General features: G+C 37.4%; 1 protein-coding gene and 1 pseudogene across 2 annotated transcripts in view; one reads left to right on the forward strand and one right to left on the reverse strand.

Annotated features, from left to right (window-relative positions):
* The window catches only part of AGGF1 (angiogenic factor with G-patch and FHA domains 1), a gene marked incomplete at both ends in the record, with an annotated part of 45258 nt that overhangs the window by 12718 nt on the left and 8807 nt on the right, over positions 1-23733 (forward strand). Inside the window, 7 exons of the mRNA XM_080703614.1 lie at positions 1042-1230; positions 10885-11215; positions 12761-12872; positions 13190-13241; positions 17593-17694; positions 20552-20717; positions 22542-22624. Coding sequence (XP_080559740.1) covers positions 1042-1230; positions 10885-11215; positions 12761-12872; positions 13190-13241; positions 17593-17694; positions 20552-20717; positions 22542-22624 — 1035 coding nt within the window. The remainder of the gene's footprint in view (positions 1-1041; positions 1231-10884; positions 11216-12760; positions 12873-13189; positions 13242-17592; positions 17695-20551; positions 20718-22541; positions 22625-23733) is intronic.
* On the reverse strand, positions 5577-6043 carry LOC308270517 (large ribosomal subunit protein eL21-like; annotated as a pseudogene). Its single transcript has one exon. The product of its transcript is annotated as a large ribosomal subunit protein eL21-like (transcript).

Raw genomic sequence — 23733 nt, forward strand, 5'->3', positions numbered from 1 at the left:
CTTTATGTAGAATGTTATGTTGTAGGTTTTATAAACTTGTTCTTCAAAATTTTCTTCAGTGATTCTCATGTCAAGTCTTTGTTTTAATAACACTGAGAGTATGCTTTAAGGGGTATATACTACAGAACCATTATTGTATAATTATTAATGATAATGAATCTGTAATTTTTCATAAGCAGTATATCTGATGCTATTAGATTTTATTCCTTCAAAAGGTTTCTTATTACTTTTTTTTTTTTTTTTTTTTTGCTTCTGGGGATTGAATCTAGGGGTATTCTCCCTTTGAGCTATACCCCTAGCTCTTTTATATTTTATTTTCAAAGAGGGTCTTGCTAAGTTCCTGAGGGTATCACTAAATTGCTGAGGCTGGCTTTAACCTGTGATCCTCCTGTCTTACCCTCTCAAGTACTGTGATTTCAGGCATGTGCCATCATGCCTGGCTTTATTTTTGTTGTTGTTTGTGTATTAATTTGAACTATATGAAAGTGCTTCTTTCTTCCTTCCTTCCTTCCTTTCTTTCTTTCTTTCTTTCTTTCTTTCTTTCTTTCTTTCTTTCTTTCTTTCTTTCTTTCTTTTGTGGGTCTGGGGATGAAACCCAGGGGCATTCAACCTCCGAGCTTCACCCCTGAAGAGACAGGGTCTCACTAAGTTGCTGAGGGCCTCACTAAGTAGCCGAGGCTGTCCACGAACGGTGATCCTCTGGTCTCAGCCTCCCAAATGCTGGGATTACAAGCGTGTGCCACCATGCCTGGCTGAAAGTGCTTCCTTTTATAAAGTGAAAAATCCTCAAATACTGGCAGTTTTATGTGATTCAATTTAATGTTTTACATTTATTTATTTTCACAGTAGGAAAATTAGAGCAGACATTGAAAGGTATTTTGGAAAATTGAAATGATTTTTCATTTTGCTTTTTAATTACTGTCTTTTGAAAATAATATAGTTGTTAAAAAATATTTACTAATTTGAATGCGTTTGGCATTTTAAAATTTTATTTTTTATTTTATCATATATGAATAGAAGTTAATGTTTTCTTGACTTCAGGAAAATCAACTATATTATGATCCTTCCACTGGGATTTATTACTATTGTGATGTGGAAAGTGGTCGATACCAATTTCATTCTCGAGTAGATTTGCAGACGTATCAAACTTCTAATACAAAACAAAGTAAAGATAAAAAATTGAAGAAGAAAAGGAAGGATCCAGATTGTTCTACAGCAAATGAGGAAAAGGTAATGTCTTCTTAATTTTAAGAATTTATGTAATCTTGATAACCTAATTAAAAGTTTATTATTTTTAACATTATTTTCAAGGCTAGAGATGTTTATTTAAAATGGGATAAAATGTACACAAATTGGTTAAATGAGAAGCCAGTCTCCATTTCAGCTAAATTCATTAACACTATCCATGGTTTGAGTGGTTTTCTCTCAGAATTCAAGTTGAAATTCAGTCTTCACAAAAGGTGGGACTTTTGGAGAAGCCTAGAAAGAGGGCCTGGTCCCTACTTTAGTCAATACTAACACCTTTTAGAAAAGAGCTGTAGGAACTGGCGTATTCCTACCTAGCTCCCTCCTCATCCCCTCTCCGGGCAGGTGAGGATAGTGATTGTCCCTCTGAAGGACACAACAACAAAAACAGCTCTTAGAAGTGGGAACTGGGCCTTTATCAGACACCAGACATACTAGCACCTTGACCTTGGGCTTCTCAGCCTCCAGAGCTGTGGAAGATAAACAATTACAAATTACTGAGTTCTATAGTCACATATTATAGGACAAAGATGAATGGTTTTACATGTTTTCTGAGCCCTGCTCCATTAATGGTTAAAGTAATTCAGACTTGCTGGGCGTGGTGGCGCACGCTTGTAATCCCCACACTTGGGAGGCGGAGACAGGAGGATCGCACAGGTTCGAAGCCAGCTGCACTGGCTTAAGAGACCCTGTTTCCAAATAAAAAAATATAAAATAAGTCTGGGAGGGTATCCCAGAGGTAGAAGGGCTTCCAGGAACCCCAGTACCACCAAAAAAAAAAAGGGAAAAAAAAAGAAGAAATTCAGAGCTAGTAAGTAACTCCTTAAGAACAAAATGCTATTTTTAAGTAGTAGGCCTCATTCTTAAAATCCAGCTATTAGAATATAATTGAGTAATTGTTTTTTGTTCTGAACCGACGCAACAGATTACCTTTCATTTGTTTATTTTTATTTTTTTATTGGTGCACTGTATTCATACATCATAATGGTATTAAAAACTTGTGTAGACATACATGCACACATCGCCCAGTTAGCCCCTACCCCACACTACTCCTTCCCCCTCCCTCCTTCCCATGCTTGGCTTAGTGGTGGACATCTAATATTATAGCAATTTATCCAAAATTAACAATGATAATCTCACATAACAGATTCATTTGTCTGATATCAAACTTTTAATCACTTAGAGATAACATGCTTTCTTTCTTACCAGAGGATTTTTTTTTCTTTTTTTTTAAGCTAAAACTATCATACATTTTTTTTCCAGAAAAATCTATCCTAATATGAAATATGAACTCTGAATACCCAAAACAATCTTGAAAAAAAGCAAAGCCAGAAGATGTACATTTTCTGATTTCAAACCTTATAAAGCTACATTAATTGAAACAGTGTAGTACTGCTATAAAGGCAGATATATAAACCAGTGGAGTAAAATAAAAAGCCTAGAAATAAATTCTTCCATATATGGTCAAGTTATTTTTGACAAGGTTTTTAAGAACATTTGGTGAAGGAAATAATAATCTTTTCACTAAATATTGTTGAAAATAATAATTACATGAAAAAGAATAAAATTGGACCCTTATCTAACACCATATACAAATATTAACTCAAAATAGATAAAAGACCTAAATGTACATCTTAAGACTATAAACTTTTAGAAGAAAACCTGGGTCATAACACTTCACAACATTGAAATTGGCAGTGATTTCTTGGATATGATTTCAAAGGCACAAGCAACAACCTAATAAACAAACAAACTTCCTAAAATATAAAAAAATATTGTTTATCCAAGGACAATGTAAACAGAATTAAAAGTTACTGATAGAATGGGATAAAATATTTCCAAATGCTATATCTGAAGGTATATTAATATTCCAAATAGAAATCCTAAAAATTAGCAACAATAAAAAGCAAACAATACAATTTAGAGATAGGTAAAAGACTAACATAAATAACGAATCTCCACAGATAACCAATCTTAGTTGTCTGTTGGATGGAGAATCTTATTTCTCTGGTTCTGGTGTGTGTTACCTATTTCTTCTTTGTAGTTAATCTCTTTGAGTATTTTCTCTAGTGCTGGTTTTGAAGACATAAATTCCTTCAGTTTCTGTTTGTCATGGAAGCTTCTTATTTCCCCATCTAATTTGATAGAAAGTTTTGCTGGGTAGGAAATTTTTGGCTGGAAGTTGTTTTCTTTCAGAGTTTGGAATATGTTACTCCAAGCCCTTCTGGCTCTCATGACTTGGTTTGGGAAGTCTGGAGTGATTCTACTTGGTTTGCCTCTGAATGTCACTTGGCCCTTTGTTTTTGTTGCCTTTAAGATTCTCTGCTTGGCTTCCACATTGGTCATTTTGACAATTATGTGGCTTGGGGAACCTCTTCTCTGATCCTGTCTAAAGGGAGTTCCATAAGTTTCCTGGACCTGTGTATCGACCTCTTGCTCTGTGTTTGAAAAATTTTCTGCTATTATTTCTTTGAAGATATTGTTGATTCCTTTGGTTTCACCTTCTTTTCCCTCCTCTATTCCGATTATTCTTAGGTTGGCTCTCTTATAATGGGCCCATGTTTCTTTTTGTCAGATTCCTGCTGTCTGATTTTTTTTCTAAGTTATAAATTATGCGCTTGTTTTTGGAGTGATCATCTTCTAGGAGCGAGATTCTATTCTCCATATGGTCTAATTGATTGTTTATACTTTGAATTGAGGACTTTACCTCAATGATTGCATTCTTTATTTCTTTTAGACTCTCTCTAAATTCTTTTCGAAGGTCCTGTATTATTTCTACAGTTATATTCCTGATTTGATCTTCTGGAGATCTCTGAATTTCTTTGTTATCAGGTTCTGATAATATGGGGTTTGGGGCATGCATTGCTCTATTGTTCCTCTTTCCCATGATTTCAGAAATGTGTGCCTTTCCTGGATCACTACGACTTCACTTAGGGTGCTCTGTATCTCGGGTCTTTGGAAATCTCAGCCGCCACTACTCCTTTATTGGGTTGTATCACAAAGTGTCAGACCCAGGGAGTTAATCGAGGCTGCGCAAGACCGTGGGGGTGCTGGCCTGGGCGTTTTCCCACAGGGAGCTGCAACTAAGGTGTGGTATCTCTCCAACCGCTACTCCTTCACTGGGGTGGACTGCAAAATCTCAGACCCAGGGAGATTATCAAAGTCCCTGGGAGTGCAGCACAGGGATTTCTCCTTTAATAGCCGCAGTTTCACTCACGGTTATTGTGCTTGTTGATCAGGAGCTGTCGAGGGCGCCGTGAACTCGCTGTCGCTGCTGGCAATATGGCGCTGCTGCCATGCCCTCAGCCGTGAGGCTGGAGCTGCTGGCAGTGTGGCGCCGCTGCCACACCCCCCACCATGAGGCTGGAGCTGCTGGCAATATGGTGCCGCTGCTACGCCCTCGGCCATGATGCTGGCATTTTTCTTTTCTGGTTTTGAGCTCTGTTCTGAGTCCCTGGAAGGTGATGAGTTTGGCAACTGGGAGTTTTAGATGTTCTTTGCTGAAAGAACTGCTGAATTACACCCGAATGATCCACAACTGCTCACTTCAGCTCCTTGTTTACTTTTCCTCTCTGGAGCCTGGTGCTGTGAGGAAAGATGGCACCAGCGCAGCTCCGCTGCTGCATTGCAGGCTTGATTTCTGGTCTCTGTTTTTTCTTCTAGTCTTTTTTTTTCTTCTCTGTCCCTTGTGTTTACATTTTTTCTTTCTCTGCTGATGGTTTTTTTCTGGCTATGAAAAGCACTGATTTTGTGGCAATAGAGATCGAGTTTTAGCAGGGCTCATAAACACTGCTTTTCTCAGTCGCCATCTTCCTGGAAGTTCCCTTCCATTTGTTTTTATACATCTTTTCTCTGTGTTTTTTTTTTTTTTTTTTGCGGGTCTGGGGATGGAACCCAGGGGCATTCGACCTCCGAGCTACACCCCCTGCCCTAGTTTTTATTCTTTATTTTGAAACTGGGTCTCACTGAGTTGCAGAGGGCCTCACTGAGTACCTGAGGCTGTCCACGAACCGCGATCCTCCAGGTTTCAGCCTCCCGAATGTTGGGATTAAAAGCGTGCGCCACCACGCTTGGCATCTGTGGTGATTTAGAGACTGTCTTCAAACCAAAAAATATTTGGCCATTTTCTAATCTATTGAGTAAACTTGATTGCCCATAAACTGATTCAGCAATAAAATACTGAATTTGAATAGTGAAGACATGACACAACCAACTGGGTGGGACACTTAAAATCTTGCTTTACATATTTCTTTAGGGACAAAGACACCACACTTCTACTCATTAACATCATTTTTATAGCCCAGGGGTCTTGTCTGTATTTTTTACACCTATTATGCCAAGAATTCATAGTGAATAGGTTCCAGCAGCCCAGGCGCCTTTCCACTGATGCTCACGAAGTGTGCTTCTCTTAGTGGAGCAGGTTGGCACTTCAGCTGAACCCAGGCACCTTTCTTTTTGGCTTCTTCTTCCTTTTGATCATTTTCCTTCACCCACTTCAAGAAGCTGTCTCTTAGAGTGTTTAATATGCTCAATACACACATTAATTCTCTTAGCAAGAATCTTGTCCTTGACTTGCATATTTACGGCAGTGCTAATAGCATGCTGGGTAACATTATTAGACTCTTCCAGTTTTGCCATGGTAACATTTTGTGAGGCATTTCTTTGTGAATAGTAACCATTTCTTTATGTCTACAACATCTCCCTTCTTGTAGATTTGCATATATGTGGCCAAAGGAACAACTTTATGTTTTCTAAAAGGCCTGGAGAACATATATTGAGTTCCTTCCTCTCTTTGCATTCATTATTTTGGCAAATTACTAAGTGGCCACACAGCTGTAACTCATGTCTCTGGAGTGCTGGGCATGGGGAGCCCCACATAGTCCCTCAGAAGTTTTTTTTATAAAACTGAAAATCATTGGATAACTATATGTCAAATATACCTATTAAGATATTAGAATGCAGCAAACAAGGAGAGTTCAGATGGAGAAAGCATGGACTTTTTCACAAATTCTTAGTCACCAGAAATTTAAGCATTTGTTAAGATTTGAAGGAGATAGAGTTAGGGCAGATAAAATATTCTGTGTTGTACAATTTAGAAGAATACATTCAGATCCTACATTGATAAATTGATGTCATTGCATAATTCATGATAACAGAAAAATAGGGTTTGTAATTAGACATATATTCAGCTTTGTTAGTTGCATTGGGTGATTTTCTTACCCTATTAGCTTTGTTTTTTTTTTTTTTTTTTTTTTGGTGGTACTGGGGTTCCTGGAAGCCCTTCTACCTCCGGGCTACACTCCCAGACCTATTTTTACATTTTTATTTGGAAACAGGGTCTCCTAAGCCAGCGCACACGGCTGACTTCGAACCTGCGCGATCCTCCTGTCTCTGCCTCCCAAGCGTGGGGATTACAAGCGTGCGCCACCACGCCCGGCTAGCTTTGTTTTTGTTTTTGATTTTGGCGGTACTTGGAATTGAATCCAGGGACATTCTACCACCAAGCTACATTCCCAGTCCTGTTTTTTATACTTTATTTTGAAAGAGGGTCTCATGAAATTGTGGAGGGCCTCAGTAAGTAGCTGTGGCTGGCTGCGAACCTGCAATAGGCCTGACTGTTAAATGGCTTACAAAATATTGGTTAAGATAAAGATGGTTTGTTTCATTGAAAAAGTATTAAATAGGCCTTTTTTAAATTTTTTATTTTTTTGATGGTACTGTGGGTGGAACCCAGAGGCTTTCTACCTCTGGGCTATACTCCCAGACCTATTTTTTATATTTTATTTGGAAACAGGGTCTCGCTAAGTTGCTGAGAGCCTCACTAAGTAGCTGAGGCTGGCTTCGAACCTGCGCGATCCTTCTTTCTCAGCCTCCCAAGCGCGGGGATTACAAGTGTGAACCACCACGCCTGGCTTAAATAGACCTTTTAATGGTAGATACTAAGTCTGCAGGAAATTTTAAAAGTGTTTACAAACCAATGTTAATTAAAATAAATTATTAGTTCTCTTATTTCTTAAACAGATAAGGTTTGTGGTTTATAGACAGGCGAGGAGGCTTATTATATTAGGATTTTTGTAAATTGTGGCAACTATTTGATATTTTAGTCTGGAATTTTATGTTTCTCTCTCTTTCTCTCTCTCTCTTTTTTTTTAATGGTACTGGGGGTTAAACCCAGAGCCTTCCACAATCTAGGCAAGTGCTCTACTACTGAGCTACATCCACAGCCCTGTTTTTCTGTACTTAACCAAAGATTTTCTTAAAATAATTCTAAAGTTCACATGGAAAGAGAATTTTGTTGTATTTATTTTCTATTCTCTATATGATTTCTTTCTTTTTTTTTATACTATCAGTACCTACTGGAAAGTAATTTTTCTTTATTTTCAGGATCTCTAACAACTTATGCCTGTTATTAGAGGTTAAGCTATTTGAAAGGTTAGATTGTAAAAGTGTCTCTTGCTAGTCATGAGAGAAGAGTGTGTAAGGACTCTCCAGTGGCCTTTTTTGACAAACCAGGGAGAACATGGTAGTAGAAAGTATTTGGTGACAGTGCAGTCTAGTGGACCTCTCAGAACTGTTCATCTTTTTTGTGTGTGTGGTAAAGTATGATCCTAAGGGTGCATTAACACTGACCTACATACATCCCAGTGGCATTTTTAATTTTGAAACAAGGTCTTGCTAAGTTGCTAAGGCTGGCCTTGAACTTGTGATTCTCCTGCTTGAGTCTCCTGGGCACTGGGATTATAGGTATATGCCACCTCACTCAACTGTTTATCTTTATCATCCTTCCTCAAAAAGAATTCCCCGAGGATACTAAAAATACCTGTGAAACCATGAGAGACTAGTTAAAACATACTGAGTATTTTTTTTTTCTTGTGGTACTGGGGATTGAAACCAGGGGCATTCTACCTGTGAACTATACCCCCAGACCTATTTTACTTTTTATTTTGAAACAGGGTCTTGCTAGGTTACTGCATGTTGGTCTAGAACCTGAAATTCTTCTGTGTACCCTCCCAGTACTGGAATTATAAGCATACACCACCACACCAGCTTTTTTTTTTTCTTTTTTCTTTTTTTTTTGATTTTTAAAGCTATTCAAGGCCACTTTTTGTAGTTGAGAATATGTGGAAGTAAGTTAGTGGAGTGAAGAATTAAGTTACTTGAAATATACATTATTTCTAAATGCATACATCTAAGTCCGCCCCCCCCCCCTTTTTGGGGGTGGTACTGGGGGTGGAACCCTTCTACCTCCAGGCTACACTTCCAGACCTTCCCAGACCTATTTTATATTTTATTTGGGAACAGGGTCTCTTAAGCCAGCAAGGCTGGCTTTGAACCGTCACGAACGATCCTGTCTCTGCCTCCCAAGCGTGGGTATTACAAGCATGCGCCACCACACCCAGCTTAAGGCCCCCCCTTTTATTTAATCAGCTACTAAGTATCTAACATTCCACAAAGAAACATTTGTGGCCACTTCACTCATCTCCCCCCCATATCATGTCTAATAAGCAATAATAATAAAATATACAACATTTGAAACAGATTTTTAAAAATTGTATATAGATAGAGCTTTCCCCCCACTCCCCTGTAATTTACATAATCATTAAAGCTCCTGATAGTTTTTGAGCCTCTTGCCCTTGTTCTTGTCCTTGATAAGTTTGTACTGCTGGGAATATATATATAGTTTATCACACTGAGTGCTTAGCCAGTCTCTACACTGAATTTACACTGCTATTAAAAATGTGTATAAGATCTTCTCATATTTTATAAAATAATAAAGGAATATATGAATTCACTTAGTCCTGTTGTCTAAGATAGAAAATGGAGTGTGTTACAAACCAAAGGGAAAAGAGAAAAGTAACTCACTGCTTTTTCCAAGGTAAAAATAATAGACTTGTTGTACAACATGGAGACTGTAGTTAATGTCTTTTGTGTAGCTGAGGTTGAACCTAGGGCCTCACTCAAACTAGGCAGGCACTCTCCTGCTGGGCTTCATCTCATTTGTCGTATTTTTCAAAGTCACTATACAAGTAAAAGTTAAGTTTTCTCACCACAAAAAAAATATGTGAGTTAACACATATGTTAATTAACTTGTTTTGACCATTTAATATATACAATTTTAAAACATCTTGTATAAGATGAAAGTATACTTTTATGTGTATATGAAAAATAATAGATTTGTTCATTTGTCATAAGACATGACAACTATACCTATACAAAAAATTAGTAATAAAAGTCTTATGCCTAGTAAGTTGAAATTTTGGAATAAGAAAGATATACATTTTAGAATAAAAGATATAATTTATCTATATACTAAAGTTTGGCAGAATTACTAGTACATTATTTTGGGTGCATCTCAGTGTTTAAATTCATATTACATGTAAAACCAATTCTGTATTTTATGTGCATTGACTTGCTAATTGGTAAGAGTTCAAAATGAAATTTAGAATAGATGTGTTCTCTAGCCCTGTAATCTTCAGTATAGTAGCCACTAACTTTGTGTGACTGTTGAACATTTGTTCCAAATTGCAATGTGCTATATCTGTAAAATATACTTTACGTTTTGAAGTTTCATTAATAACTTTTTTATTTATATTGGGGATTGAACCCAGAGGCATTCTACCTCCAAGGTACAGGCCCAGCTCATTATTATTATTATTATTTTTTTTGAAACAGTCTTGTTGAGGTACTGGGACTGGCCTTGAACCTGTGATCCTCTAGTCTCTGCCACTGAAGTACTAGAATTACAGGCCTGAGCCACCATGCCTGGCTAATTAATACACTTTTTAGCCAGGAATGGTGGTGCACACCTGTAATCAAAGTACTTGGAAGGCTGAGACAGGAGGATCACAGATTTGAAGACTGCCTCAGTAAGTAGTGATATTCTCATCAACCTAGCAAGACCCAGTTTCAAAATAAAAATAATAAAATAGGGCTGTGGGTGTAGCTTAGAGTTAGAATGCCCCTGAGGTTAAATCCCTAGTAACACACACAAAAAAAAACTTTAGCTGGACATAGTGGTGCACAACTTTAATCCCAGTACTTAGGAGGCTGAAGCAGGAAGATTGCAGATTCAAGGATAGCCTCATCAATGTAGCAAGACTCTCGGCACCGTAGTGAGACCCTGTTTCAAAACAAAAAATTTTAAAAATGGGCTGGAGGTGTAGCTTGGAAGTAGACTATCCCTGTGTTCAATCCCCAGTAGTACCAACACCAATTTTTAAAAAATGTAGCCACTAGAATATTTAAAACTACAACTATAGCTTGTATCATTTTTTTTTTATCAGATAGCCTTGGTATAGGTTATCATATGGTACATGCAGTAGATGACCTGGACTGGAAATACTTAAAGACATCAAGAATAGATAAAAGGACTACAATTTGGGCTAAATTATAGATGGAGTCTGTAGCACTTGGCAATTGATTGCATATAGTGGATAAAAGGTGTTAGAGTAAGATTTTTAGTTTGGATAAGAGGATGATATCATTAAACAGGAATGTGAGCATGAGATAAAGAATAGGTGCAAATGACAACTGTTGTTCATTTTTCTGTACATATGTCTTCATTAATTTCTTGAAACTATAATACTATAAGATAATGCTACCGTTATTCTGTTCCAACATCTACCCATCTCTTTGCAGGATTTGAATTCAGAAGATCAAAAAACTTCTTGTGTTGAATATATAAACTGCAGTGATGGGGAAAATTTTGCACATGTGAAAAAGAAAGCCAAAATAGACATTCACCATAAAAATAGCCCCCCCAAATTGATAGCCCCTGTTAGTGGAAGCACTATAGCATCTCCTCTTAATGAGAACATCTCTAATTCAACTTTATTTAAAGATGAGAAAATCATAGAAACTGATAGTGAACCAGAGGAAGGTGAAATTACAGACTCTCAGACTGAGGATAGTTATGATGAAGATATCACCAGTGAAGACAATATAACTGCAGAAGAAACAGAGGATGAAGGTGAGCAAGTAACCATTAATGATTTTTAAACAAATAACCCAGTCTGGTAATTGCAACGGATCAAAACAATTAAAAATGTGTGTGGTTCATATAAAATATTTGCCAAAAAATATATTGATTATTTCGCTGACATTAGAAATTATATGAGATACCACTTATTAATTTTTTTGAAAGTAGGATGTGACTAAGTGACTAACAGGTAGGCCTTAACAAAATTTTTTTGTATTGAACAACCTGATGAATACTAGACCATAAAACCAAGCTTCCTGCATTATAATCCTAAAGTACACATCAGGTCTTTTTCATGGGTTAGATATTTGTAGTCTAAGCTGGGCGTGGTGGCCCACACTTGTAATCCCAGCATTCGGGAGGCTGAGACCGGAGGATCCCGGTTCGCAGACAGCCTCAGCTACTTAGTGAGGCCCTCTGCAACTCAGTGAGACCCTGTTTCAAGATAAAGAATAAAAAATAAATCAGGGGGTGTAGCTCAGAGATAGAATGCCTCTGGATTTTACCCCAATATTGCAAAAAATTTAAAAAATTAAGATTCTTTATTCTAGTGTATAAATTAATTTTGTTCTTTTATTTTCAGTGGATTTTTTCTGTTTTGTTTTTTGTTTGTTTGTTTGTTTGTTTGTTTGGGTACTGGGAATCAAGCCTGGGGCATTCAGCCTCCCAGCTACACCATATCCAATTTTATTTTTATTTTGAAACAAGGTCTTACTAAATTGCTGAGAGTCACTTAGTTGCTGAGGCTGGCCTCAAACCTGCAATTCTTCTGTTTCTGCCTCCCAAGCATTGAGATTATAGACATGCACCATGCACCTGTTGGAATTTTTCTTGTTTTTAAGAAGTAAATTCAGTTTTTCTAACTTAATATAAAAATATTTGGGATATTTTTAAATTTCAAGACCAAGATTTTTTTTAATTACTGTGATACTAAATATACTATATAACTTAGTGTTCGATCACTTTAATAATACTTTTAAGTTGGATATAGAGGCACATACCTATAATCCCAGTATCTGGGAGGCTGAGACAGGAGGATTGCTGGTTCAAGGCCAGTGTACAGTAATTTAGCAAGATCCTGTTTCAAAATAAAAAATAAAATAGGGCTAGGATTTCACTCAAAGGTACAACACCCATAGCATCAGTCCTCAACACACACACACACACACACACACACACACACACACACACACACGCACACGCGTAGTGGTAGGCTTACTTGTTGCTGTATATATCATATAGCAGAATTGAAGTTTGTTTTAGTTAGAATTAAGATTTTTTTTTTCCAGTGGTGAGATTTTGTGCATGGTAGGCAGTTACTATACCACTAAGCTCCCCATCTCCACAACCTCCAGAATTAAGATTTTTTTTTTCTAGTACATTTCTGTCTGTGTGTGGTGCTGGGGATTGAACCCAGGGCTTTGTGGGTTCAAAAGCTCCCAGCTTTGGTACAGTTTTCTCTATGGATGCCTCCAAGTTATCTATGCGCATTTTTTTCAGAGTATTTGAATTAATATTTACTTTTTTCCTTGGCAGATGAAGAAAAAATTTGGCCCCCATGTATTAGAGTAATTGTTATCAGATCCCCAGTATTGCAGACAGGATCACTTTTTATCATTACAGCTGTAAACCCTGCTACGATTGGAAGGTAAAGTGGCTAATCCTATTGTATCATTAATTATTTACTTCCAAAAGGCTTAATTGTTCTTGTATTGTGTATCAAATATTGTTTTATGTGCTGTGGTTAAAAAAGGGGACTAAGACAAGATTTTTACCTATAGAAAAGTACTGCTTGAAGAAAAGTCATGAACAAGTAATTACTGTGTGAACATACATAAAATCTCAGGATAATTTTATACCTACTATGATAGACTTGTATATTAACATCTACTTAAATTCTTACTGTGTCACTCTTGTTTATATATGCTCCCAAAATTGTTAAAGACACTTTACTTAACTCTACAGAGAAAAAGATATGGAGCATACCCTCCGAATCCCTGAAGTTGGTGTCAGTAAGGTAAGATCTTTGATTTCTCAAGTATAGCCCACTATTAAAATCATTATTACAGCTGAGTTCAATGGAACATTCCTGTTGAGTTCAATGGAACATTCAGTGTTTAGGAGGCTGAAATAGGAGATCACAAGTTTGAGGCTAGCACATGGTAATTTAGCAAGACCTTGTTTTAAAATAAATAAAAGGTCTGGGGTGTGTTACTTACAGATAGTATGCCCCTAGGTTCAATCCCCAGGACCATCAAAGGAAAAAAAAATCATTACAGCTCAGTACAGTGGTATACACCAGCATCTCAGGAAGCTTTAGCTGGATTGCAAGTTCAAGGTCATTCTGGACCAGTTAGCAAAACTCTGTCTCAAAAATAAAAATGGATAGGGATGTAGCTTAGTGGTATTATGTCACCAGTACTGCAATAAACAAATATGAGAAGAAAAAAAAATATTACAGTAGAAAGCTTAAAGTTTTTCCCATTTGATTAAAAGGTTAAGGCTCAGTGGATTAATGTAATGAAGGTAATCAAATTTATTTATTCTAGTGCTTGAAAAAATAATTCTTTATCAAATTGTGTAATTTTTTTTTTTTTTTTTTTTTTTTTGGTTTGAAAAGTGTCTCCTAGCTGGGCACAGAGGTGCAGGCTTGTAATCTCAGTAGTTGGGAGGCTGAGACAGGAGGATCTCAGGTTTGCAGCCAACCTCAGCTACTTAAGCCCTCTGCAATTTAGACCCTGTTTCAAAATAAAGAATAAAAAATAGGCCTGGAGTGTGGCTTGGAGGTAGAATGCCCCTGGGTTCAATCCCGAGTACCACAAAAAAAAAAAGAAAAGAAAAGAAAAGAAATGTGCTTCTCTGTGTTGCCCAGGCTGATTTTAAACTCATGGGCTCAAGCATTTTTTTCTCTCTCAGCCTCCCATGCCACTGTGCCTGGATAAGTGTGTTTGTAACAGTGTAGAAGTAGTACACATGGATTTTAACCTGAATATTAAAATGTTACCCATTGAGCCAGCCATGGTGGCACATGCTTATAATCCCAGCATTTGGGAGGCTGAAACAGGAGGATCGCAGTTTGCGGCCAGCCTCAGCTACTTAGTGAGGTCCTTTACAACTCAGTGGGACCCTGTTTCAAAATTAAGAATAAAAATTAGAGCTGAGAATGTAGTTTGGAGGTAGAATTCCCTAGGATTCTATCCCCATTACTGAAAAAAAATGTTACCCATTTAGCAGATATTAATATATGTGTTAAATATGTCAATATATTTATATATTTTGCTATATTTTATGACAATTAATAAATCAAACCTGGGTTCAGGCTACTGTAAATAGGCTTTTTTTTTTTTTAGGTGGTACTGGGGTTCCTGGAAGCCCTTCTACCTCTGGGCTACACTCCCAGACCTATTTTTACATTTTTATTTGGAAACAGGATCTCCTAAGCCAGCACACGTAGCTGGCTTCGAACCTGTGCGATCCTCCTGTCTCTGCCTCCCAAGCGCGGGGATTACAAGTGTGCACCACCACGCCCGGCTGTAAATAGGCTTTGAACTGAATGTATTTTATAATTCATGAATAGTGTAACCTCTCCCACCTGAGGCTCATGCATCCAGTTGTTTCCAGTTGACCCTCCAATGACCCCAAGGAGAATAATATTTGAGTTTTAAATAAATATTTGAGTTTAAATAGTAGTAGATAATATTTCACTCAAATATTATTTGAGTGAAAGTAGAATTGCAACTTGAGTTAAAATTAGAAAAACACAAGATAGGTTCAGTGTGGTATGCCTGTAGTCTTAACACTTGGAAGGCTGAGGAGGGAGGATCACTTGAGCCCAGGAGTTCATGACCAGTCTGAGCAACACAGCAAGACCCCCATCTCCTTATCTCAAAAAGGAGAAATCAAAAGGTTAGCAAGACACGTTCATATAATGCCCCTGTATTCAATCCTCAAAAACCCAAAAAAAAAAAAAATTGTGTCTTTCTGTCATCTCTAATTTTTATTCATTCATTTTGTTTTCAGTGTCAGGGATGGAACCCAGGATCTTGCATGTGGTAGGCACATGTTTGCTCTGCCACTGAGTTCTGCCTCCAGAGCCATTTTGTTTTTATTTAATGGAGCATAATATAAATAAAAAATAGACTTTTTGGAATACGTTTTTTTGGAATGAAATTTGATTCCATTAATAGTTTGAAAGTTTAGTTACTTTTACTTTGGGCTGGCTTCATTGGAGGGGGGGAAATCTTTATAATCTTAACTCTACCCAAATTATCTTGCTTTTTTAGTTTACCATGACCCTTGTTTTTCTTGCCTCCAAAGAAAATTAATGTGTTTATTCAGTAATAAAGAATGTCTTCCCTGCCTTCCATCTAAATATAAGATAGTACTCTGTTGACATTTCTACTTTTTCTTTTTTTCATTTCTCCAGTAGTGGATGTAACATTAGATAATTTGATGTTAAAATCAGTTAGATAGCACATATAACGTGTCTGTGAGATGAAAAATACTAAATTAAAAAACTCATGTGTCAAGGGAAAAAACAAACTAACCACAGGATAAAAGGTTTTCTGAGTAAAAAAAAATGGTTAAAGTAAGAAAAGGCAAAATAATTTAGACTATGTTTGAAGCTGCTTATGTGTTAAGAAGCATATAAAATGTTAATTTGGACAATCACAGCAAATATGACAAAATGTATTTTCTTTGTTATAAAAGCCCATTCAAATTTATGTTTTCAAACCCCATTGTAACACTGATAGGTACATGAGCAAAGGATACTAACTACAGCTCATGATAATAGAAGTATCACGATTAATATATGAAAAATATTCATTTTATTCATATCATTTTTATTCATCCGTTTTTATTCATCATATTTATTAAATGTCACTCCTATTGGAAGCATAATTTACAACAGCTTTTTGAGGTAGGGATTGGTAGTGTCAAAAAGACTTAAAGCTGCATAAATATCTTTTGATGTTATTATTCTAAGCAACCCAGTTTGAGAAAAAAATGGACATAAAGAGAAAAATGTATAGGAAAAAGAACCCAAACAGCTAATAAATATAAGAAAAGGTTTTTACTAGTAATCAGAGAAATGCAAATTAAGATTACAAAGATAAAACTTCATTTCACATTTTCTAGGCTAACAAAATTTAAAATCTGACAGTACCAGATTAAATTCTGAAAATTATTAATATTTAGAGCCGGCATGGTGGCACACACTTGTAATCCCAGCATTCAGAAAGCTGAGACCAGAGGATCGTGGTTCGCAGCCAGCCTCAGCTACTTAGTGAGACCCTCTGCAATTTAGTGAGACCCTGTTTTAAAATAAGGAATAAAAAATAGAGCAGGGGGTGTAGCTCAGAGGTCAATGCCCCTGGGTTCCATCCCCAGACCTGCAAAAAAAAAAAAAAATTTAGAGCCATGTGTGGTTGTATACACTTGAAATCCCAGTAGTTGGGAAGCTGAGATAGGAGGATCTTAGGTTCAAGGTCAGCCTGAACAACTTATTGAGGCCTTTTACAACTTAGTGAGAACCTGTTTCAAAATAAAAATAAGAAAATGGGGCTGGCATATAGCTCAGAGGTGGAATGCCTCTAGGTTTAGTCCTTGGTACCACACAAACACACACAAAAGAATATTTAGAGTAACAATTTCATAGACAGCTGGTAGTGATGTATAATATAGAGAATTTGGAAAACAATATGGTAATATGTAGTTTGTGATTAATATTTGCATTTATAATTTAGTAATTCTATTCCCAATATATGCCCTTGAGAAATGCATACATAGAGATATTGAATGTACAGCAAACCCCCTAGCAATATTTTTAAAAAGGTTAAAACTGTAGGAAAACCTAGAGGTCACTTTTTAGAAGAATAGCTTCTAAGTTGTAGCCATTCAGTGGGTTCAACAAAGTGAACAAAGTACAACTGTGTCCAAAAGTTGGATAAACCTCATGACATAATGTTAAACCTAAGAAGCAAAAAAAGGTAAATTTAAAACAAAATGCTGTGGAACAAAGAGGGAGTGACCAATCTTGAAAGTTGAAGATCCAGGAAGTTGACTTTGAATGTCTCAAATTATCTTTTATATTAAGAATTTTTAATTACACAGGTAAAAAATTTTAAATATTAATGATCTCAAGTATATTAAAAAGTGAAAGGATATATGCTAAAACATTTATGGTGGAAGTAAAATCATAGATGACTTCTATAGCCTCCATATTTCTACCAGAAGCATGTAAAAAAGTATTAAAAATAAAAGAGACTAAAGCCTTTTCATTATAAAGAAATTGCCATCTATGGCTTGTTTTTTAAGTAACAGTACCTTACAGTTTTTTGGTTTTTGTTTTTTTTTTCCTATTTAAGTTTCATGCAGAAATTTATTTTGACCATGACTTACAAAGTTATGTCCTCGTGGATCAAGGCAGTCAGAATGGTACAATTGTTAATGGAAAACAGATTCTTCAGGTAAGTAAATATATATTAATATCTGCTATATATTAATTGCCTGCATTATTTTATTAAAATAAAATTATTTTTCAAACTAAACTGGAATTTTTTTTATTCTTTAGGCTATAGTTATTGTCATTTGTTCAGGTCAGAGTTCAAGTCCAAATGTGTTACTTGGAAGGGAATTTTCAGAGAGGGCTAGAAAAAGTATATAATCAGTAGATACTAAAAATCAATAGTGGCTATTGATTTTTTACTTCTAATGATGTGTCTGTAGCTTGTTTTTATATATGAATGTACTGTGAAGCTATAGCAACTTGGCCCCATCCCTTTTTCTTAGAATTCAGTAGATCAAGTCTAAGGCCTTGTGCATGCTCAGTAAACACTCCACCACTCCCCAGTCTTTTTTTTTTTTTTTTTTTTTTTTTTGAGAATGGGGATTGAACTGAGGGGAATTCTAGCTCTGAGCTACACTTTCAACCTTTCTAATTTTTTATATTGAAAAAAGTCTTGTTAAATTGCTGAGGCCAGGCGTAGTGACACACAAGTGACGCACACTTGTAATCCCAGCGCTTGGGAGGCCGAGAACAGAGGATCAGGGTTCGTGGACAGCCTTAGCTATTTAGTGAGGCCCCTTGCAACTCAGTGATACCCTGTTTCAAAAATAAAGAATAAAAAATTAGGGCTGGGAGTGTCTCAGAGGTAGAATGCCCCTGAGTTCCACCCCGAGTAGTGCAAAAAAAAAAAAAAAAAAAATGGCTGAGGCTGGCCTTGAATCTGCATTCTTCTTGTCTCAGCCTCCCAAGTGCTGGGATTACAGATGTGGGCCATCACACCCACACCCCCAGCACTTTTTTAAAAAAAATGTCTTAATGGACACGTTGCTAAACCGGAAACTTCCTTGAAAGCAGGGTCTATCTCTGTCAAGTTAATGCATGTATCTCTGGCCTGTACCAAAGTCCTTGGCATATAATAAGAAAATATAGGAGTAAGTAGAAGAATGAAGGGAGGCCTTAGTCTTTAAGAATAAAAAAAATTGAGCTGAATGTGGTGATGCATGCCTGTAATCTCAATTCTTGGAAGGTTGAGACATGAGAATCATAGGTTTGATGACAGCGTCAGTAACATAGCAAGGCCATTTCTAAAAAACAAGGTGGGGTAATGCCCCTGAGTTCAAGTCCCAATAGTAAAAATAAAAAAGAAGAAGAAGGAAAAAAAATAGTTATCAAGAGAAGAGGAAAAAGAAAAATATGATATACTTAGGTCTTGTCTTAACACTTCATCTTTTTGACTGTAATATCTATGTGTTTTGTTAATAGATTCTTTAAAATTCAAAATTGGGTATAAAAATTGGTAGGCTTTGATAAGATAAAAATTATAAATTACTCAATTTAGCTATATTCTCCACTAGTAGAACTTCTTTTATTATTGATTGATTGATTGATTGATTGATTGTGGTACTGGGGATGGAACTCAGGGGCATTCGACCTCTGAGCTCCACCCCCAGTCCTATTTTTTATTCTTTATTTTGAAACAGGTTTTCACTGAGTTGTAGAGGGTTCACTAACTACTAGCTGAAGCTGTCCATGAACCACATGATCCTCCTGTCTCAGCCTTACAAATGCTGGGATTGCAAGCGTGCACTACCACACCTAGCTTGAACTTTTCTTTTTTTAATAATTACTGGTGCATTATATTCTTACTTCACAATGTAGTAAGTAGATAGTGACACACATGTACATAACATCAGTGGAAGTGTTTTCTTCATCAATTCTCTCCCCATCCCTCTCTCCAACATCACCTCCTTGTCTTCACTGGGGTTTGTCCTCCATTGTCTAAAGTTCCTCTTGTATCCTGATTACTCCCTAGCTAATGCATGTGAGAGAAAATAGGTGACCCTTCACTTTCTGTGACTGGCTAATCTTACTAAATATAATGTTCTCCAGGTTCATCCATTGTCCTGCCCATGACGTAATTTTATTCTTTATTGCTGAGTAGAATACCATTGTATACATATGTCATAATTTTGTAATCCTTCATCTGTTGGTGGACACCTAGATTTGTTCTATAATTTGACTGTTGTGAACTCTGCTTCTATGCACATAGGTATGCATCTATTACTGTGGTTCTCTGATTTCAGCCTCTTTGGAAAGATACTTAGGAGTGGTTTAGCTGGATCATATGATAGATTGATCCATCCCAGTTTCATGAGGAATCTCCATACTGATCTCCATAGTGGCTACACTGATTTGCAATGCCACCAAAAGTGTAGAAGAGTTCCCATTTCCCCACATCCTTGCCAGCATTTATTGTTGTTTGATGATTGTCCTTCTAATTGGGATTAGATAGAATCTCAGTATAGTTTTAATTTGCATCTCCCTGATTGATGTTGAGCATTTTTTCATATACTTTTGGCCCTTTTTATTTCTTTTTTTGTGAAGTGTCCATTTAGTTTGATTGCCCTTCCCTTTTTTTTTACTGCAATGATTGCGCCTTGTTGGTAGATTAATGAGAATCCAGAATTGGGTATTTCTGGTAGGATCAGGCATGGAGATTGGTGGGTTTTGATCAGATAAAAAGTATAAATTGATGAATTTAGCTATGTTCTCCACAAGTAGAACTTAAAATGTTTTTGAGGGAGAGTGCAGGAGATTTAACCCATGGCATGCTAAGCATGCAACTTACCACTGAGCTACATCGCCAGTCCCTACATAGTAGAACATTTTTTATGGGTCCTCTTTGAAGTTGTAGAATTGTATGTATATGTCTCTCATTAAGAATCATTTCAAATATTTATAATAATCAGACATTACTTACAGTAGATATAAACATGTGGTTATTACAGATTTCTGTTTAATTAAAATTTCTCCTCTAGCCCAAAACTAAAAGTGACCCTTATGTACTTGAGCATGGAGATGAAGTGAAAATTGGAGAAACTGTGTTGTCCTTCCACATTCACCCTGGCAGTGATACCTGTGATGGATGTGAACCAGGGCAGGTTAGAGCGCACCTTCGCCTTGATAAGAAAGACGAATCTTTTGGTATGTGAAACATATTGTTAAATATTAAGTATAACAGATACTTTCTGACAATACTTAGTGAATTAAAGTGTTCTAGCACTTAATTCAGTGTGTCCTAAAAAAGTACTAGTTACAGACTTCCTTTCTAATTGATATATGTATTGAGATATATGAGACAATCAGCCTCATATTGAAACGGGGGTTTCTTGAGAGGAAACCCAGCATTTCCTCAAGATGAAACGGAGTTCCCTAAGAAGGAACTTGACGTTTCCTACCAAGTTCTTGTCTACAGTGAGCGAAGAATGACACCTGCAGACCTCAGGAAGGAGAGTAAAAGGTTTATTGGAAGCAGCAGGGAATGGGGGGAAGGGTGGCTGAACACCCCCAAAGGGGCTGGAAGTCTGAGTCCAGCAGCTGCCTTCAGGACAATACTTGAGAGTAGCCCAAGCCGAATTGCCTTCAGGTGCAGGCTGCTTTCTTCCAGAGTCCACGCGATCTGCCAGAAGGGAATAGAGAAAAGTGGCCGAACACCCCAAAGGGGCGGTCGGAACTCCGAGGTCCAGTAGCTGCCTTCAGGGTCACTACCCGAATGTCACCCGAGCCAAGTGCCCATCAGTTGCAAGCTACTTTCTCCCAGAGTCCACACGATCTGCCAGAAAAGAGGTACAGGTCACCCCTAGGGGCCTGGTCAGCCTAGATGTCCAGCAGAGGCCTTCAGGTCACTACTCGAGAGTCGCCCGAGCCACGTGCCCTCAGATATACTCTGCCTTCTCTCAGGGCCAACGCGACCTGCGAGAGAGAGAACAGCTCCCCAAAAGGGGAGGAGGTCCCGAGAGGGAAAGTCCCCCTCTGCTGATCCCTAAGGGTCATTGTCCACCGCTTGCAAGTCCGCTTTTGGTTAGGGTGACTTTGGGAATTCTGGGAAGCGGCTTTCAGGATTTGCATAGAATATTTGCAAGTCCCTTGAGGGGTCTCATCTCCTTTCATTCAGTAGGAGTGTCCACTTGCTCTGTGCTGGCTCCTGGGTTTGTTGATTAGTAAACAGATGGCTTTGTGAAGCTCTGGCCTTCTTATTTCTGAGCCTTTGGAATTTCAGGTATTTGTCGCTCCTCAGGAAACTCAGGAAATTAACTTTTTTCTACGGAGGCCTTTTCCCTATCTGCCTATTTCCTTTCTACCTCCTCAATATCTAGTTGGTTTAATAATGTATAGGTAAATTTATTTCAGTAAATATCATGAGACTACGAGATATATTTCAAATTTGAGACCTAGGCTAATAAATTTATAATTGTAGCTTACTTCTCTCCTTTTTCCTCTCTCTTTTTTTTTTTTCTTTATTTTTCTTTAAGGTATTAGGGATTGAATCCAGGGGCATTATACCCCTGAGCTACGCCTTCAGCCTTTTTATTTTTTATTTCAAAACAAGGTCTTTCTAAGTTGCCAAGGATGGCCTCAAACTTGTTATCTTCATGCCTTGGTCTCCCAAGTAACTGGAATTACAAGCATGTAATAGTGCATGGCTAGTGGGTGTTTTTTATTTTTGTGGTATTGAGGGTTACACCCAGGGGCATTCTACATCTCAGCTACACCCCCACCCTTTTTTTGTTGTTGTTGTTTTACTTTGAAACAGGATCTCATTGTTGCAGAGGGCCTTCACTTGGTTGCTGAAGCTGGTCACGAACCTGCAATCCTCCTGTTTCAACTTCTGAAATACTGGGATCACAGGCTTGTTCCACTGTGCCAAGCTTGTGTTTCTTCTTTAACTAAATAACATTTGTATTAATTTTCTACAAAGTTTATCATATTTAGTGGATTTTCTTTAACCCCAGCCACTTTTATTTTTAGTTGGCCCAGCCTTAAGTAAGGAGGAAAAAGAATTGGAAAGAAGAAAAGAATTAAAGAAAATAAGAGTGAAATATGGTTTACAGGTAAGGATGTTAAATATTGTTTTATACATAAACTATCTGGTTTTGAATAAAAATGCCTTTAGATAAGCTAAGCACAAGCCAGGTGTGGTAGAACATGATGTAATCCTGTTACTTGGGAGACTGAGACAGGAGGATCACAGGTTTGCAGCTAGCCTCAGCGACTTAGTGAGGCTCTCTGCGAATTAGTGAGACCTTGCTTCAAAATAAAAAATAGGAGCTGGGTGTGGTGGCGCACGCTTGTAATCCCAGCATTTGGGAGACTGAGACAGGAGGATCACAGGTTTGCAGCTAGCCTCAGCGACTTAGTGAGGCTCTCTGCGAATTAGTGAGACCTTGCTTCAAAATAAAAAATAGGAGCTGGGCGTGGTGGCGCACGCTTGTAATCCCAGCATTTGGGAGACTGAGACAGGAGGATCTAGGTTTTGTGGACAGCCTCAGCTTAGTGAGGCCCTTTACAACTCAGACCCTGTTTTAAAATAAAGAATAAAAATTAGGGCTGGGGGTATAGCTTGGAGGTAGAGTGCCCCTGAGTTCCATCCTCAGTAATGCAGAAAAAAAAAAAAATAGAGTTGGGGGTATAGCTCAGAGGTAGAATGCCCTGGGGGTTCAATCCCCAGTACCAAAAAAAAAAGCAAAACAACAACAACAAAAAACACAATAAGTACATTTTATTTAATTGAAAAAGAGCTACTTTTTTTTTGAGATTTCTATGATTTTTTTCTTTTTTTAAATTTATTATGCAGTAATAGAGATTGGACCCAGGGCCGTCCTACCTGTGAGCTACACCCCCAGCTCTATTTCTTATTTTTATTTTTTGTGGTACTGGGGATTGAGCCCAGGGGCATTCTACCTCCGAGCTACACCCCCAGTCCTTTTTTTTTATTCTTTATTTTGAAATAGTCTTACTGAGTTGCAAAGGGCCTCACTAAGCAGCCGAGGCTGCCTTCAGCTGTGATCTTCCTGTCTCAGCCTCCCAAATACTGGGATTACAAGCGTGTGCCACCACGCCTGGATTTATTTTTTATTTTTGAAACAGGGTCTCACTAAGTTGCAGAGGGCCTCACTAAGTAGCTGAGGCTGGCTGCAAAACTGTGATCCTCCTGTCTCAG

This window comes from Muscardinus avellanarius, assembly GCF_963383645.1.
Source record: "Muscardinus avellanarius genome assembly, chromosome: 1".
In the NCBI taxonomy this organism is placed as follows: domain Eukaryota; kingdom Metazoa; phylum Chordata; class Mammalia; order Rodentia; family Gliridae; genus Muscardinus; species Muscardinus avellanarius.